At 39.8% G+C, this 17,550-nt stretch overlaps 1 protein-coding gene across 2 annotated transcripts; it reads right to left on the reverse strand.

The window, feature by feature from the left end:
• Positions 1 to 2,819: 2,819 nt before the first annotated feature.
• apool (apolipoprotein O-like) lies at positions 2,820 to 17,121 on the reverse strand. Of its 2 annotated transcripts, none has more exons than XM_038305318.1 (11): positions 16,990 to 17,121; positions 14,816 to 14,914; positions 14,608 to 14,733; positions 14,073 to 14,127; positions 13,013 to 13,111; positions 10,605 to 10,696; positions 10,413 to 10,523; positions 9,245 to 9,416; positions 8,995 to 9,162; positions 8,738 to 8,839; positions 2,820 to 3,480 (listed from the first exon to the last, which is right to left on the reverse strand). In XM_038305318.1, the coding sequence occupies exons 1-11, from the start codon at positions 16,999 to 17,001 to the stop codon at positions 3,392 to 3,394; spliced, it is 1,125 nt and encodes a 374-aa protein (XP_038161246.1). In that variant the 5' UTR covers positions 17,002 to 17,121; the 3' UTR covers positions 2,820 to 3,391. The 2 variants fall into 2 exon arrangements, with proteins under 2 accessions (XP_038161246.1, XP_038161245.1); XM_038305317.1 differs by having other exon boundaries at positions 8,738 to 8,872.
• Positions 17,122 to 17,550: the final 429 nt, after the last annotated feature.

Here is a 17,550-nt window from a genome sequence, read left to right on the forward strand (position 1 = left end):
GACTACACTGGAAAACAGGCCAAGCTCCAACATCTAGAAACAAAGGTGTTGATGGCAGCAGCACAGCTGATATTTCTCTCCAGGATGGAGTCACAGCCAAACAGGAACAGACCAGATGAAGCTACTATGAGAAAAAGCAGAGAGAGCAGAACGTTAGAGATTGAACTAACAGATTCTGCAGAGTGGGAGAATAGAGATAGAATGAAGCAGAATGATGAAAAAGGGGTCCCTATGTCCTCCAGCAGTCTAAGCCTATAGCAGCAGAACTATAGAGATAGATCAGGATAACCTGAGCCACTCTAACTAGAAGCTTTATCAAAAAGGAAAGTTTTAAGCCTAGCCTTAAAAGTAGACAGGGTGTCTGCCTCACGGACTAAAACTGGTAGTTGGTTCCACATCATCTGGATTATAGACAGATATAGCTGGGTATCATCAGCATAACAGTGGAAATTAATCCCATGCTGTCTAATAACTCTACCGATTGGGAGCATGTATAAAGTAAAGAGAATTGGTCCTAGCACTGATCCCTGTGGTACTCCACAGGTAACCTTTGAGCGTGTTGAAGATCTATCATTAACATGAACAAACTGAAATCAATCAGATAGATCAGATTTAAACCAGTCTAGTGGTTTTGGATAAGCTAGACGCAGCAACTTATGAGTAACTTACATTTAACGTATGTCAACCATCAGATAACTTACCTGTACCTTATGACCCACGTGTGAGCATACGCTAGCACACGTTGATTTGTGAATGAGTTATTTATGATTTGTTTTGGTATCAGGTCAACATCGTTTTACTTAACTAGCTTAATATGGAAAATGCAACGGTTGCATCGGGACACCCATAGTGGAAACGAGCTCTGAGAAAGATGAGGCCTGCAGGTCTTTAGAGGCTGATTTCCTGACCTCTTTGGGCTCATTTTTCTCGGCCCGCCTCTCTGGCAAAGCTTCGCCACTCTCTCATGTTTTTCCAGTAATGTGGTTTGCTGCAGTCCCAAAGCTTTAGTCATAACCGTTTCCAGGCTGATGGATCTCAGTTCTTCCTGAGTTTCTTCAGACCTCAGCATGATGTTGATCTTTGGAGGATCTTTTATTTGTTAGGTATGTTCTAACTTACTTTCTCACACAGTAGCAGCATAAGAAAAATGGGAGAACGCCATCTCTTTTTCCACCATTAGTCGCGTCTCCATCAATGTTTTAAAGAGAGATAATCATCATCAGGCTGCAGCACAGTTTCCCGGAAATTAGGTTCATATTTAGTTTAGTGTTTTGCTGGAATTTAAATCATAGACAATAACTCAACAAACGACTCTGTTAATCAGAAGGAAAAAGTGGCTGAAAATATTTTTTTTAAATTGTACTTTGCGTCTCAGAAATGTTGTTATAGATTTAACCTCTGCTGCCATTTCAGCTGCAGGTGATTTCAGACATTCTGTGATGTAAATCATTGCATTGCAGGTCCCGCTCCTGTTTTTAAGCTGAAGCTTTTCTTCCAGGATTGATTTATTTTCTCTCTCTCTCTGTGAGCTTATGCACCCCGTGGGAAACTGCAGAGGACTTCTTAAAGTCTTCATCCTACTGTGGGTTTCTGCTTCCACACGACTGACATAGATCCTGTTAACATGTTGTCCCACCTGAGCCGTGGATCTCTGCAGCTCCTCCAGACTCTGTAGATCTCATGGCTGCTTCTCTGATTATTGTCCAGTTTGTTTCTTCATTGTTATTTTTATTCTATTTGGCCTTCAGCTCAATTTATGGCAGATTAAGCTGCAGACAGATGGATTCTGTTCATTTCTGAAGCCATAGAATAACCTGAATACAACTTCAGATTTTTATCAATAGGAAATTGTTTCCAAGTATTTTAAATAATGGTTTAAAACCAATAAAATACTTTAAAGCAGGCAGCTTTAACATTATAAAATGTTGGACATTTCAAAGGGAATGAATTGCTTCATAAGGCGATGATTGTGTAACATCTTTGGTCGGTATTAACCTCGCCAGCTGAGGGATCCAACTGATCCCGTCAGGTTCGTCTCTTATCCAGCCGTCTGTAGAAGAATCGACTCGTAACAGAAAAATTGAAATAATTCAATGTCTGGAACAGAACGTCTGAAAGCTGAACCTTTTCCAAAGGTTGGTCTGTTTGAATGAAGAGAGAATTCAGAAGGAAATCCAGGGAAAGGTTACCATGAAAAGCACAGAAGACTTTTTACTTTGTGTCTAAAGTTCCATTCAATTCACTTTAATTAAACAATTATATTAGAAACATATTGTCTCACGGCACAAAGTCAATTTAATTCAGTGATCCAGATTCATTCATTCCAAATAATCTAAGTTATTCCAGAACAATGAAGTCTAATACAGTTTATCACTATAATCAGTTAAGTTTAGAACTAAAGGATCCCAGCAGATTGCATTGACCCACCAACCTGCAATCCCTTCCACTGAGCAAGCATGTAGCGACAGTAGAGGAAAAACCTCCAGCAGAACCAGACTCTGTGTGAAACCTAAACCGCTCCACTTACAACTTCTATCAAGAAGGAAAATCTTCAGTCCGGTTCTCAAAAAGAAAACAGGGGGTCTGTTGTAACTTTGACTAAAGATGCGCAGCAGATGATTTTATAATTCAGATAAACTATAGCGAATAAAAGGAGGAATAAAGGCATAAAGAGTTTCACCCAAAGCAAAGCTTAGATCTTCTTCTTTAAGGGGAAATGCAACGTTCAACCAAACTTAACTCATGAGCTGGTGTCTTAATATCATCAATAACTATATTAGAAATCTGAAGAATATAAAAGCAGAAGAAAAAAACAAAGCTTTGTTTCATTACTTATTTTATGTAAGGGCACCGCCATCTTCAGGTACCTCAAACGATGACATCACCAGGTGGTTAGCGCTAGCTGAATTCCGTCATTTCAGGTTTTAATGGACTCTAAAAATGACTCGAGCCAAGATGAGTTCACAAAAAATAAAGATTTATTCTGCATTTCTTCAGCAACATTTCCTGATCTGGCAGAAAGCGGCTTTGTTCTTCCCTGCAGTCATAATCTGCACATCTGAGAGGAATATTTAAAGGATCAACTAGTTGGCTGGATTACAATAAATAACAGCGATATGCGTATTTAACAGTGGGAAACATTAGAGCCACACAAACATAAACTGTTCCTCTTTCTGCCGTTTCTTATTGAATGTGCGTGGATCTTTATTTTCCAGCTTGTTTCTGTAAATTAACCGACATTTATTACAATGCTGCACATTTTCTATGAAAATATGACGATGTGGGCGGAGACAGAGGATCAGAGGTGGAAATAACGATGGAAAGTTTCTGCGAACTGCTTGCAGAGTGACGGGGCCGGCAGTGTGAGAATCAGGTTCCTCTGGTAGCTCCCTCAGCTGCGCGTGCTGTACAGGTCTTCATCTTCAGGGCTGGACTGGCCAAAGTCCATGAGAGCCGGGTCCGTCTTAAAACCAGAGCCCTCTGGAGGGAGACATGGGAAACAATGGTGAAATGTGGAGGAGGCACAGAAATGAGTGAAAACTCTGAGAAGAGCTAAAAATAGAAGATCAACCCGCAGATTATCGCTCATCAAATGAGGAAAGCAAAGAGCAGCAAATGTGGGAGTTGATGGTTCATAACACGTCCTCTGTGTCGGTGAATAATTGATAATAATAGACTCTGCTTTAGAGGAGATACTTAGAAAGATTTCTAATGTGTCAGACCAACAAAGTAGAGCTAAATAGTTGAGTGGAAGGAAAAGAGCAGATTGTTTTCAGAATTTTTTATGAAAACGAATCATAAAAACGTGACAGTAGTTTGTATTCAAAAGGCTCACGGTTCTAAATGATTTCAGGGCCGTTAGGTTTTCCCTAATTAGTGAAGAGAAAACATTAATGAGAGAAACAGCCTGGAGGCAAGTTCAGAAAAACAGGCTTAAAGTTGACCTTCGCTCCGTTTCTCTGAAAACATTTCAACCAGAGCCTGAATCCAACATCAGGGTCCTAAACCATCATAGATAGATGCTGGAATGTTTCAGAAGCAGAGTGAAAGTTTGGTTCCCTGTGAGCCTGATTGGTGGCTGCCATGACCCCCCATGGCTGAGGATCTGCAGCAATCCCAGCGCAGCAATCCCAGCGCAGCAATCCCAGCTCAGCAGGGGTCACAAACTTGGCCTTTATGGAAGAGTTCAAAGATGACATGCAGATAAAGCAGAAGGTAAAAAATAAATGAAGTCCAGCAAAAGGTTCTGGCTGTAAAACATGGTGGTGGCAGCAGCATGATGGGGTGGTGCTTTCCATCTCCATGGAAACTGATAGGAGCTCAATTTTGGGAAAATCGTGGAAGAAAAGCTGCAGGAGGCAGAAGTTAATGTTTCAGCAGGGCAGGAAATTAATGCTAATTACTAGCTAAAAGCTAAAGCTAATTACCAGCTAAAAGATAAAGCTAATTACCAGCAGAAAGCTAAAGCTAATAATTGGCTGAAAGCTAAAGCTAATTACTGACTGAAAGCTAAAGCTAATTACTAGCTGAAAGCTAAAGCTAATTACTGGCTGAAAGCTAAAGCTAATTACTAGCTGAAAGCTAAAGCTAATTACCAGCTAAAAGATAAAGCTAATTACCAGCAGAAAGCTAAAGCTAATAATTGGCTGAAAGCTAAAGCTAATTACTGACTGAAAGCTAAAGCTAATTACTAGCTGAAAGCTAAAGCTAATTACTGGCTGAAAGCTAAAGCTAATTACTAGCTGAAAGCTAAAGCTAATTACTGGCTGAAAGCTAACGCTAATTATTAGCTGAAAGCTAAAGCTAATTACTGACTGAAAGCTAAAGCTAATTACTAGCTGAAAGCTAAACCTAATTACTAGCTGAAAGCTAAAGCTAATTACTGGCTGAAAGCTAAAGCTAATTACTGGCTGAAAGCTAAAGCTAATTACTAGCTGAAAGCTAAAGCTAATTACTGGCTGAAAGCTAAAGCTAATTACTAGCTGAAAGCTAAAGCTAATTACTGACTGAAAGCTAAAGCTAATTACGAGCTGAAAGCTAAAGCTAATTACTGACTGAAAGCTAAAGCTAATTACTAGCAGAAAGCTAAAGCTAATTACTAGCAGAAAGCTAAAGCTAATAACTAGCAGAAAGCTAAAGCTAATTACTAGCTGAAAGCTAAAGCTAATTACTGACTGAAAGCTAAAGCTAATTACTGGCTGAAAGCTAACGCTAATTATTAGCTGAAAGCTAAAGCTAATTACTGACTGAAAGCTAAAGCTAATTACTAGCTGAAAGCTAAAGCTAATTACTAGCTGAAAGCTAAAGCTAATTACTGGCTGAAAGCTAAAGCTAATTACTGGCTGAAAGCTAAAGCTAATTACTAGCTGAAAGCTAAAGCTAATTACTGGCTGAAAGCTAAAGCTAATTACTAGCTGAAAGCTAAAGCTAATTACTGACTGAAAGCTAAAGCTAATTACTAGCTGAAAGCTAAAGCTAATTACTAGCTGAAAGCTAAAGCTAATTACTGACTGAAAGCTAAAGCTAATTACTAGCAGAAAGCTAAAGCTAATTACTAGCAGAAAGCTAAAGCTAATAACTAGCAGAAAGCTAAAGCTAATTACTAGCTGAAAGCTAAAGCTAATTACTGACTGAAAGCTAAAGCTAATTACTAGCAGAAAGCTAAAGCTAATTACTAGCAGAAAGCTAAAGCTAATAACTAGCAGAAAGCTAAAGCTAATTACTAGCAGAAAGCTAAAGCTAATTACTTGCTGAAAGCTAAAGCTAATTACTGGTTGAAAGCTAAAGCTAATTACTAGCTGAAAGCTAAAGCTAATTACTAGCTGAAAGCTAAAGCTAATTACTGACTGAAAGCTAAAGCTAATTACTGACTGAAAGCTAAAGCTAATTACTGGTTGAAAGCTAAAGCTAATTACTAGCTGAAAGCTAAAGCTAATTACTGGCTGAAAGCTAAAGCTAATTACTGGCTGAAAGCTAAAGCTAATTACTGACTGAAAGCTAAAGCTAATTACTAGCTGAAAGCTAAAGCTAATTACTAGCTGAAAGCTAAAGCTAATTACTGACTGAAAGCTAAAGCTAATTACTAGCAGAAAGCTAAAGCTAATTACTAGCAGAAAGCTAAAGCTAATAACTAGCAGAAAGCTAAAGCTAATTACTAGCTGAAAGCTAAAGCTAATTACTGACTGAAAGCTAAAGCTAATTACTAGCAGAAAGCTAAAGCTAATTACTAGCAGAAAGCTAAAGCTAATAACTAGCAGAAAGCTAAAGCTAATTACTAGCAGAAAGCTAAAGCTAATTACTTGCTGAAAGCTAAAGCTAATTACTGGTTGAAAGCTAAAGCTAATTACTGGCTGAAAGCTAAAGCTAATTACTAGCAGAAAGCTAAAGCTAATTACTGGTTGAAAGCTAAAGCTAATTACTGGCTGAAAGCTAAAGCTAATTACTAGCTGAAAGCTAAAGCTAATTACTAGCAGAAAGCTAAAGCTAATTACTAGCAGAAAGCTAAAGCTAATAACTAGCAGAAAGCTAAAGCTAATTACTAGCTGAAAGCTAAAGCTAATTACTGGCTGAAAGCTAAAGCTAATTACTAGCAGAAAGCTAAAGCTAATAACTAGCAGAAAGCTAAAGCTAATTACTAGCAGAAAGCTAAAGCTAATTACTTGCTGAAAGCTAAAGCTAATTACTGGTTGAAAGCTAAAGCTAATTACTGGCTGAAAGCTAAAGCTAATTACTAGCAGAAAGCTAAAGCTAATTACTAGCAGAAAGCTAAAGCTAATAACTAGCAGAAAGCTAAAGCTAATTACTAGCAGAAAGCTAAAGCTAATTACTTGCTGAAAGCTAAAGCTAATTACTGGTTGAAAGCTAAAGCTAATTACTAGCTGAAAGCTAAAGCTAATTACTAGCTGAAAGCTAAAGCTAATTACTGACTGAAAGCTAAAGCTAATTACTGACTGAAAGCTAAAGCTAATTACTGGTTGAAAGCTAAAGCTAATTACTGGCTGAAAGCTAAAGCTAATTACTAGCAGAAAGCTAAAGCTAATTACTAGCAGAAAGCTAAAGCTAATAACTAGCAGAAAGCTAAAGCTAATTACTAGCAGAAAGCTAAAGCTAATTACTTGCTGAAAGCTAAAGCTAATTACTGGTTGAAAGCTAAAGCTAATTACTGGCTGAAAGCTAAAGCTAATTACTAGCAGAAAGCTAAAGCTAATTACTAGCAGAAAGCTAAAGCTAATAACTAGCAGAAAGCTAAAGCTAATTACTAGCAGAAAGCTAAAGCTAATTACTTGCTGAAAGCTAAAGCTAATTACTGGTTGAAAGCTAAAGCTAATTACTAGCTGAAAGCTAAAGCTAATTACTAGCTGAAAGCTAAAGCTAATTACTAGCTGAAAGCTAAAGCTAATTACTGACTGAAAGCTAAAGCTAATTACTGACTGAAAGCTAAAGCTAATTACTGGTTGAAAGCTAAAGCTAATTACTGGCTGAAAGCTAAAGCTAATTACTAGCAGAAAGCTAAAGCTAATTACTAGCAGAAAGCTAAAGCTAATAACTAGCAGAAAGCTAAAGCTAATTACTAGCAGAAAGCTAAAGCTAATAACTAGCAGAAAGCTAAAGCTAATTACTAGCAGAAAGCTAAAGCTAATTACTTGCTGAAAGCTAAAGCTAATTACTGGTTGAAAGCTAAAGCTAATTACTAGCTGAAAGCTAAAGCTAATTACTAGCTGAAAGCTAAAGCTAATTACTGACTGAAAGCTAAAGCTAATTACTGACTGAAAGCTAAAGCTAATTACTGGTTGAAAGCTAAAGCTAATTACTGGCTGAAAGCTAAAGCTAATTACTAGCAGAAAGCTAAAGCTAATTACTAGCAGAAAGCTAAAGCTAATAACTAGCAGAAAGCTAAAGCTAATTACTTGCTGAAAGCTAAAGCTAATTACTGGTTGAAAGCTAAAGCTAATTACTGGCTGAAAGCTAAAGCTAATTACTAGCAGAAAGCTAAAGCTAATTACTAGCAGAAAGCTAAAGCTAATAACTAGCAGAAAGCTAAAGCTAATTACTAGCAGAAAGCTAAAGCTAATTACTTGCTGAAAGCTAAAGCTAATTACTGGTTGAAAGCTAAAGCTAATTACTAGCTGAAAGCTAAAGCTAATTACTAGCTGAAAGCTAAAGCTAATTACTGACTGAAAGCTAAAGCTAATTACTAGCTGTTACCATGAGTCTCGACTCCAGACATGAATGATTTGGCAACAAAATCATTGATTTGAAAGATAATCCTAATATAACAAAAATGCTCCAATCACCTAGGCACCTAAATTTGGTCAAATTACATTTTAGAAAAGTAAGTAACTGACTTTCACGCTCCAGCCCTGCAGGTAAAACATTTATAGTGATTTAGCTGCAACACAGAAATAGTTGCATCAAGCATTCAGACGGATGCAGGCGAGAAAACAAGGAAACCTGGGAGGGAATCATCTACAGACTTCTGCTTTAAGCAAAGGAAAATTAAAGTAAAATTCGGGGTCAAATAAAATTGATTTTTGGATTTTTGGCAAAATGGTTCTGCTTAAAACATGAAGGTTTTACAATCCTTGAAACTTTGAGATGTTTGCAGAAACGTCTGAATCGTGGATGTTAACTCTGCTTCCTGTTGCTCTGCAGAATAAATCCACCTAAACCAGGAAGACTGAAGCAGGAACGGATTAAAACATCCCTACGATGGATCCTAATCAGGGGTTATCGGTACCTTTTGTGTTTCCTGCTTCAGGCTGCTGAGGAGGCGGCGTCCTGAGCGGCGTTGAGGTTAGCGTCTCCTCGGCAACAGGAAGTGACAGCTCCTCTGCTGCCTCTGATTCAACAACAGGATCCACGGTGGAAGAGCCTTTTAGTTGAAGCAAACATCATGAGCTCTTCTGTTTGTTCCATTTATACATTCATGTCAGCTTCTTAGTTCTTTCACTGATTTTAGGTCCTTTTCAGAATAAAAGCTTCAGCTCTACTAACCTGGAGGAATTTGTCCTTCAGACTCCTCTGCAGCAGACTCATCCTGGACCGTCTCCAGCTCTACGCCTGCTGGCGTCCCATCAATGGAAACAGGTTTTCCATCTGAGAGCTTCTTGTTCTCTACTGCTTCTTCAGAGGGATGAGGCGGCTCTGTTTGTGCTGCAGAAGCTGGACAGGAAGAGAGGGAAAACATCACTGCTGCAGCTGAAGTAAAAGGAAAGAAGCCTCAGGAGGAGACGGGGATCAGTACCTGTAGCAGCCGATCCCGTCTCTGCTGGAGATGTTCCTGGCAGCTCTACTGTCGAGGGGACAACCGGCTCGTCTGAAGGAGAAGCTGATTCCGCCGATTCCACTTCTGAGGAGATCTTAGTTGATGAAGAAGAGTTGGTCAATCCAGACTCCTCACCTGGTTCTGAGGGAGGCTGGGATTCAGATAAAGGAGGAAACGGTTTATATCATAGAAATTAACTAGAAGAGCTTTTCAGGATAAAACTAAAAATACTAACCAGTCATCTAAGAGGCTGACTGATCTGATCAGGCTGAATATTTAGAGGGCCTCCAGTTAAAGGCCCACTTTTTATTTTAAATAATTAACCAACAAACAGTGTTTGGCTCCATTAATGCTACAGCAGGGCTTCCCTCTAAAATGTTCATTTACTGTCTGGAAACTTTAATAAATGAAATTTATATCTGAATAAACTCTGTTTAAAAAATGACAATAAAAGTCTCTAAAATGCCGACTATGTTAGTTAGTAGAAGACAAACCGTCGTTCTACATGTCATGTGACCTGGGAGAACGTATGGCTGTTAAAGCCATGACCAGTAGCCTGCTTGACCACTGGTGTGGTGGGGGTGGGTGTGTATGTGTGTGTGTGGGGGGGGGGGTTGTCAGGTTTTGATCGATTATCAGATCAAATATAACAAAGATTTAACTATCAATCTGAACCGGCAGAACCAATAAAGACGAGGGCAAAGATCCCAAAGGCTAAATGTGAAGGAATTCAAGTATAGAAGAGATTAAAAATTAACAATTAATAATAATTAACATTAAAAAAGGCTTTTATATGTTTGCTTTAATGATCTGAAATCATTGTTTTATTAACCACAAACTGGGCAGCTTCATAACTTCCTGAAAACTACGGAGGAGAAATGGGGAAAAACCAGCATGATGCACAGAACTAACTGGCATCAGACCAGCTCAGCAGGAAATATAATTATATTTGGGAACCGAAATAAGTTTAGATCCCAGAAATCAACAGTCATCTCTAAAGGGCAAAGTTCAGGTGCAGGAAATGGAATATAAACGGCGGCTGCTGATGAGAACAGGTTGATCTTTAACGTCGAGGAGTTTCTGGTTGAGCCTCGCTAACTAAAGCTGCTCTGATTGGCTCTCTCAGAGCTGATGTTCAGTCATGAACCTGCGGCTGTGAAGAAGCCCTCTCTTTGCCAGCCGGCTCCTTGGCAGCGAGGAGCGATGATGCTGCGGCGCTGCTCCACTGGCCGGCGGCGTACACCTTGTTTCCCGTCACCTGATGAAGGACAGCGGAGGCTTTAACCTGAAGCTAGCATCAACCGCGTCTCAGCGTGAGAGAAACAGCAGCCAGCGGTACCTTCAGCACAGACACTGCTTGGGCCGGGTAGCACACCGACGCCCCGGCTCCCATGAGTCCCAAAGGAGCGGCTACCCTCCGGAAACGAGAGCCTGAAACAAAGTTCCACATGACAGAGAAAGAGCAATCAGACAGCCGCTGATTTCGCACTAAGCAGAGGAAAAGTCACTTCCTGTCTGCATGTTGGCCGCCTTTCAGACGGAAACTTCACTAAAGTCAGACTCTGCTGCTCTAATATCTGTCCTCTCTGGAAACTGGTGCTTGTCCTGACATGGAAAACCTCAGACTGTCCGGATAAAAAATCCAAAATGAGAAGAAAAGTTTCAAATGAAGCCTGCTGAGGTCCAGGTGTGGAAACGCAGCGGCCTCCTCTGATTGGACCAGGAAACGTAGGACGGTCACAGTCAGAAACAGATCAACATGTGGGAGTCAGCAGGAAGCAGAGTGGAAATAAATACCTCGAATGCAAAGATTTGACTATCTGAAGTGTTTCACTAAACTTTTCACACCTCTTACAGTTTTTCACATCAGTGGTTTAAATTTAGATTCATCGCTGCTGCTGCTGCTGCTGCAAAATGTTTCCACCAACTTTGCAAAGATTATTAGCTGTTCTCTGAAGGTCTGAAAAACAGTTTCCCTGGTCATGCAGCCCTTTCTCTGCCTGTTCTCAGCCTGTTTTATTCCTGTTCTCAACCTGTTTTAACCCCGTTTTCAGCCTGTTCTCGGCCTGTTCTCAGCTTGTTCTCAGCCTGTTTTCAGCCTGTTCTCGGCCTGTTCTCAGCATGTTCTCAGCCAGGCTTAGCTCTGCACTTTGACTTTGCTGGAGATGTTTTGATGTAAACCCTGTTAGCTCAGAAAGCATCTTTAGATTCCTTCTCAGCCTGTTCTCAGCCTGTTTTCTGCCTGTTCTCGGCCTGTTCTCAGCATGTTTTCAGCCTTTTCTCGGCCTGTTATTGGCCTGTTCTCGGCCTGTTCTCGGCCAGGCTTAGCTCTGCACTTTGACTTTGCTGGAGATGTTTTGATGTAAACCCTGTTAGCTCAGAAAGCATCTTTAGATTCCTTCCTTTTCCAATCCTGTTCTTGGCCTGTTTTCAGCCTGTTTTCAGCCTGTTCTCAGCCTGTTTTCAGCCTGTTCTCGGCCTGTTTTCAGCCTGCTTTCAGCCTGCTTCCGGCCTGTTCTCGGCCTGTTCTCAGCCTGTTCTCAGCCAGGCTTAGCTCTGCACTTTGACTTTGCTGGAGATGTTTTGATGTAAACCCTGTTAGCTCAGAAAGCATCTTTAGATTCCATCCTTTTCCAAACCTGTTTCCTTGAAGGATTGTCCTGCCTCTCTATCTCCATCCATCTTTCCAGTCTTTTCTTTCCTTCTGGGGGAAACATCCCCACAGAATGATCCTTCCACCACCATGGTTTACAGTGGCTGAAGGTAACAGATAGAAAGGGGCTGAATAGATCTGGGAGCGATCATTTTCAGAACTAAAACTTTGTGCTCATCTACTAAATGAAGGCCTTACTTCATTTATTGAGGTTCGTGGTTGAAATTGGAAAAAATGTAAAACATTTTAACAGTTTAACTTATTACCATACATCTAAGAGAGAAAAAAAATCCTATTTATTTAGCAGGAAGCAGATGAACCTGAAAAGCCAGACTGGTTCTGTGTGGCACTCAGGTTCAGTTCTACAGGTAATCAATCTGGGGCTGTTCCCATCAAATCTGTTCAGGGGGAAGTTTGGTTTCAGCCATTTATGGAAACAAATGAAAAAGCAGCAGATGACAAAAAAAACCTTCAGTTTTAAACTCTTTTTTTCCACCATAAGGATAAAAATGTAGATTCTGACCAAGCAGATGTGCCAGCAGCAGCTCTGTGTCTGTCCTACTGCGCTGCCATGTTTACACTGGTTGGCCTCAGCAGCTCCTGCTGCATCCTGATCGCTACGAACAGCTGAGGCTGAACAAGATGGCTGCTCGTGTGTTTGAACCTTCAAATAGCGTTAGAATTCAGCCGGCAGGCAAAGTTCAGACCAGACGCCTCCACCTGTTCACCGAGAGCTTCTATCAGGCCAGAACAAAGACCTGCGCTCATCAGGGCTGGATCTGAGCAGATAAATGCTGCAGCAGAGATGATAGCATAGCTTCCCACCATCAGGTCTTTCAATTCAATCTGCTATAAACTCCTCAAGTGGAAAAGTTTTATTTTCTCCTGCTTTCACTTAATAAAAAATCTCCTTTAAGGAACCTTTTCTCATCTGATTATTAATCTGTTAATTTAAAAAATAATCGAGAGGTGAATCGATTTGCAAAATAATGGTTAGTGGCACCCCTAATCTAAACCACATAACAATTAATAACAATTAACTAGTGAACAATAATGACAGTAGTGATGTTTTATATAGAGAAGGTGAAGCTGACCTTTCCGTGCCAGGAACATGCCCAGCAGGCCAGCCATGGTGATGGTGCCGAGTCTGGGCAGGAAACCAGGAGGAGGGTCTATCATGTAGTAATAAACATCTACGAGGAAAAAGGCAGTTTAAGGAAACAGTTTGGATCTAAAATGTTAGTAAGAGACTCAAGGAGGACTAATTAATACAAAATAATCTGCTACTGGTCATAAATGAAGCTCAGAACAAGCATGAAATCAGGCCTCGGTTATTGTTAGCTATCGATTAGGGATTAATTGATCAGACGGTCAATATTTTGGTAAATATTAGCATTTTATTTCCTTCTATTGGCCGATGTGAGCAGCCGTGGTGCGTTCAGCAGCCATGCTTTATGATCATGTGATGCACATGCATCATATCTCCCTGCATCTGCTTTCCATCAGTTTCTGATGTTTCATTTGTTCATTAATGTTTCCACTTGTTTAAACTCAGTCTAACGTTTCTTATAATCGTCTCATTTTTTCCAGTTAATGGAGGAAAATAAAGCAAAATCCTCCTGAAAGATTGACCCAAAAATAACAGCAGCAGATATTGGGGTCAGTTAGACCATCAGACATGTGAACATGGATGAAATATTCTGAATAAGGAGCAACATGAAATGAAATCCACAACGCTTCCATCTAAACAGTTTTTCCTGATCTGGTGGTTCTGATTGGAGCGAGCCGACCTGCTTGATCTGGAGGACGAGGCGGCAGCACTGAGCTGGTTATGGTAACCATGACGACCCGACTGAAGCTGCTGAAGGTTTATTCTTTAGCTTGTAAATCAGAACGTTTCAACCTCACATTGTTGATATTTCTGCTCAGGCAGATGAATATCTACCTATCACTGAAACTTTGACTTTCATTTGGTGCTTTTCACTGATTTATTTACCTAACTGTAGCAATATGTCTGATGCTAACCTTTGTTGTTCTTTTTTTATTCATAGAGCATTTTGCTAATGTCACCATGTGTTACGCTGATCAACTGATGAATTTCAAAAGTGCAGTAAAACTTGTAATCTAAGGATTGTGGACCTGCTGGTAACCTACCTTCTGCAGCATGGTAAAGGTTAACACTTCCCCTTTTGACAGAGACACAGGCCCGCTGGATGGGAAACAGAAAAGAGCTGAAAGCACCATAAACACAGCATAGAAACAGGCATAAACACAGCATAGAAACAGGCATAAAAACAGCATAGAAACAGGCAGGTATTAGTCAGTCAGGTTTTTTTCTGCTCTTTCACAGAATCAAACTGTCAAATCTCGCCACTTTTAACACTACAGCCATGAAGTTAACTGTAAAAAACAGAAACGCTGTTTCCTGTCATACTCCTGCTCTGCAAACGTATTTGCACTTGCAGCTTTGTGGGATGGTGCTTTAACCACAAGCATGAGGAAAAAAAAAGATGTAAGGCTGAAGAACCAAGGCTGCAGGTGCAAGATAAGAGCCTCCCTCCTATCTGAGTCCATCTACACGTATTCTTTCCATCTAAAAGACTTTCTGTTTGCAGTCAAACAGACGCAGTTTGCTGCTGTTTCTCAGCAGGATGTGCTGCTGCAGAAATAAACAGCGGAACCAACATACCTTCACAGCTTGGACATAGGGCAGAACGCTCTCTCTGGTTGTAGTTAACCTCTGCTCGATAAGTCCTGGACTCTCTGGAGCAGCCTTAGGTGAAGCAGCCTCTGACAGCGGGGTGTAGATGTTCAGCTGTAGAGAGAGGAACACTGAGGGTAAGATTGGACAGAAAAAAGAAGTCCTCACCTGAAGTGATGCTGTGGGTCAGCCGGACCTTATCTGGAGAGACCAGCCCGTCTGAGGGGGCTTCCTTCACGCTGTACACTCGAACCGAGGCTATTCCCAGCACCGTTGGGACGGCCACCATCACCACCTGGACAGGAATAACAAAGATCAAACATTTTTAAACCCCTCAGCTTCATGCGGCGACAGTAAGCACAGAAAGACAGAAATCACTGACGACTGCTTTTAAATGTCAGGGGAAAAGGAAGGGGGGCCAGATTGGGGGCTGCTGTGACAGAGGGGCACAAACATTTTCTCCAATCAGAAACAAGCAACAGTTTGCACATGCTCAGTGAGGTTCCCACTCACTCAGCAAAGAACAGGAGCAATGGTCACGCTTCAAAAAGCCGCAGCGTTCAAAGATTCAACTGAAGGTTTAAAATGAGATAAAGGTGCAGACTCTACTCAGACTTTACCAATGTTTGTTAGGACACAAAACTGCACTGATGGAAAGATGAGCTTTAAGTTACTGCACAGATTCTCCCAAAAAAAACCTTTGAAGTTTGAGGCTGCTGGGTGGAAACGGCTCCCTCCATTTAAAATGATCGTATGAAGAAGAAAACAAGCAAACAAACAAACTGTGATCAGCTGGAACATCCCTCTAACTTCCCCTCTGTGGCGTTTTCTAGGTCAGTGTGGTTAAAAGGTTGCAGGACTCAGCAGTTTCTGCTGTCTAATGTTTGCACAACAATTACAACCTGCAGCCTGAATCAGAATCAGAATCAGGTTTATTGCCATTGTTAGTGAAGGAGTTCACAAACTAGGAATTTTTTATGGTACAATCGTGCAACATCAAACATATAATATGGAATAGGTAAATAAAATTATAAAAATATCTAAAACACTGTGGGTATAAGGCATGAAATAAAATAGACTAATATATACACTTAAGATAAAAATATGGATATGAAATATAAAAAGTAAACTAGCATCTTACAAGGTAGTGCAAATAGAGCAGTGTAAATGGCATGGGCAGGTTATAGAGTCTGACATATAGTTAGGTGTTCATGAGTCTTATGGCAGAGGGGAAGAAGATGTTTTTATCAAGTAATCGCATCGATCCATTACTGAAACTATTGATAAACTATTTATTAATCCATTAATAAAGAGTTTAGAGGCTGTAAAACCTGCCGACAGAGAGACTCACTTAGAACATTAAAACATTTAAAGATAAAAATAAAACTTTATGTCTCAATCTGCTGTAACCAGAACTCCTCAAATGAAAAGTTTTAGTTTCACCTGGTTTAATTTTATAGGAAATCTTCTTTAAAGAATCTTTGACTGATTATTAATCGACTAATCAAAAAATAATCAACAGATTAACTGATGTGTAAAATAATCCTTAGTTGCAGAAAAGATCAATTATAGATTATTGGAAAACTGCTAAAAATGAGTTAATGACGTTAGATTCAGGCATAGATGATGTTATAAACGGTTTAAAACCGTTTTAGATCCAACAGAGAAAACAATATTTCACATGTTTAAATGTCTGTTTTATAACTTTACACCTTTTTAGGAAGGGACAAATTTCAGCAGTTTTCTAACAAAAGCATTTAAAAGTTAAACATTTATACGATAAGTTTAAAAAATCTGCATCTGCAACCTAAAGCATGTTAAACTTTATCATAGTTAATAAATCTATAACAGATAAAGATCAATTTAACAAACATCCGTTTAATCTAAAAACATGTAATATTCAGATAAAAGTTAAATATTGAAATTTGTTTAGATTCTATTAAAATAAAGCTTTAGAAGAGGAAGAAGATAAACAACATTTGACTTCTTTAATAATCAAACATGATGGATTTATTTAGCAGAAAGAAGCAAAAAGACTCTTTAATGACTCTGAAATAAAGATATTTGTTCACTGACGTCAGATTGTGTCAACAATAAGAATGTAAACAATAATTAGAAGAAGACAATGCCTGAATTAGACTTATTATATAGTTTATAACCTGAACATTTAAGGTTAAAAATAGAAAGATTGAGTTTAAACATCGCTCAGCTCAGTTAGCATCAGCTGGTAGCCAAACACCGATAGCTTCCTCTGATAAGCAGGAAGTTTAAAGCTAACTGATCGATCTATTTTCTATTTAATCCACGGATTCATTACAAATATTCAGAGAAAACAGCAGAAACTTCCAAATAGAGCAGATAAACTTTCACCTTGGCCGCCATGACAGCGATGCTCCTCTTCTTCGGACCAACAGAAGCTGCGCAGGTTTAAAGCGCTCCGCTGCTGCCACCCAATGGCCTGAGGCTGCAACTGCAGCTCAGCTGCTCGATCAGAGCAAAACATTCATCCTCCAAGGACGCGGGCTACCAGGACTGGATCCTTCCTAGTCCGTGAAAATAAGGAGACAGGAAGAGTTTAGGCTGTGAATTTGAACATGTCTACCCTTCAGCGGGTTTCAACGCAGGCTCTGTTGCTTAGCAACCGTGACAGATGACTCGCAAAGCAGAAAAACAATGAATACTGAAGTTTAAAAAAAATGTCTGTTTGCTCACTTTACAATAAAAATAAATAAATAAAGACTACAAAGAGTACACTCACAAGAATCCAGAGTGGAATAAAGGTTCCAACCAGCCGGTGTAGGTACCAGATTGACTCGGGCTGCCAGATTGACTCGGGGGCCTGCGCCTTTTGATGACGTCACAATACATAATTGTTTTAACGTTTGCACAATTGCGCAAAACATTTTGATTGGTCTGGACAGCTTACTAAAG

Source organism: Cyprinodon tularosa, unplaced genomic scaffold (assembly GCF_016077235.1).
Source record: "Cyprinodon tularosa strain WSP-4 unplaced genomic scaffold, ASM1607723v1 ctg555, whole genome shotgun sequence".
NCBI lineage: Eukaryota > Metazoa > Chordata > Actinopteri > Cyprinodontiformes > Cyprinodontidae > Cyprinodon > Cyprinodon tularosa.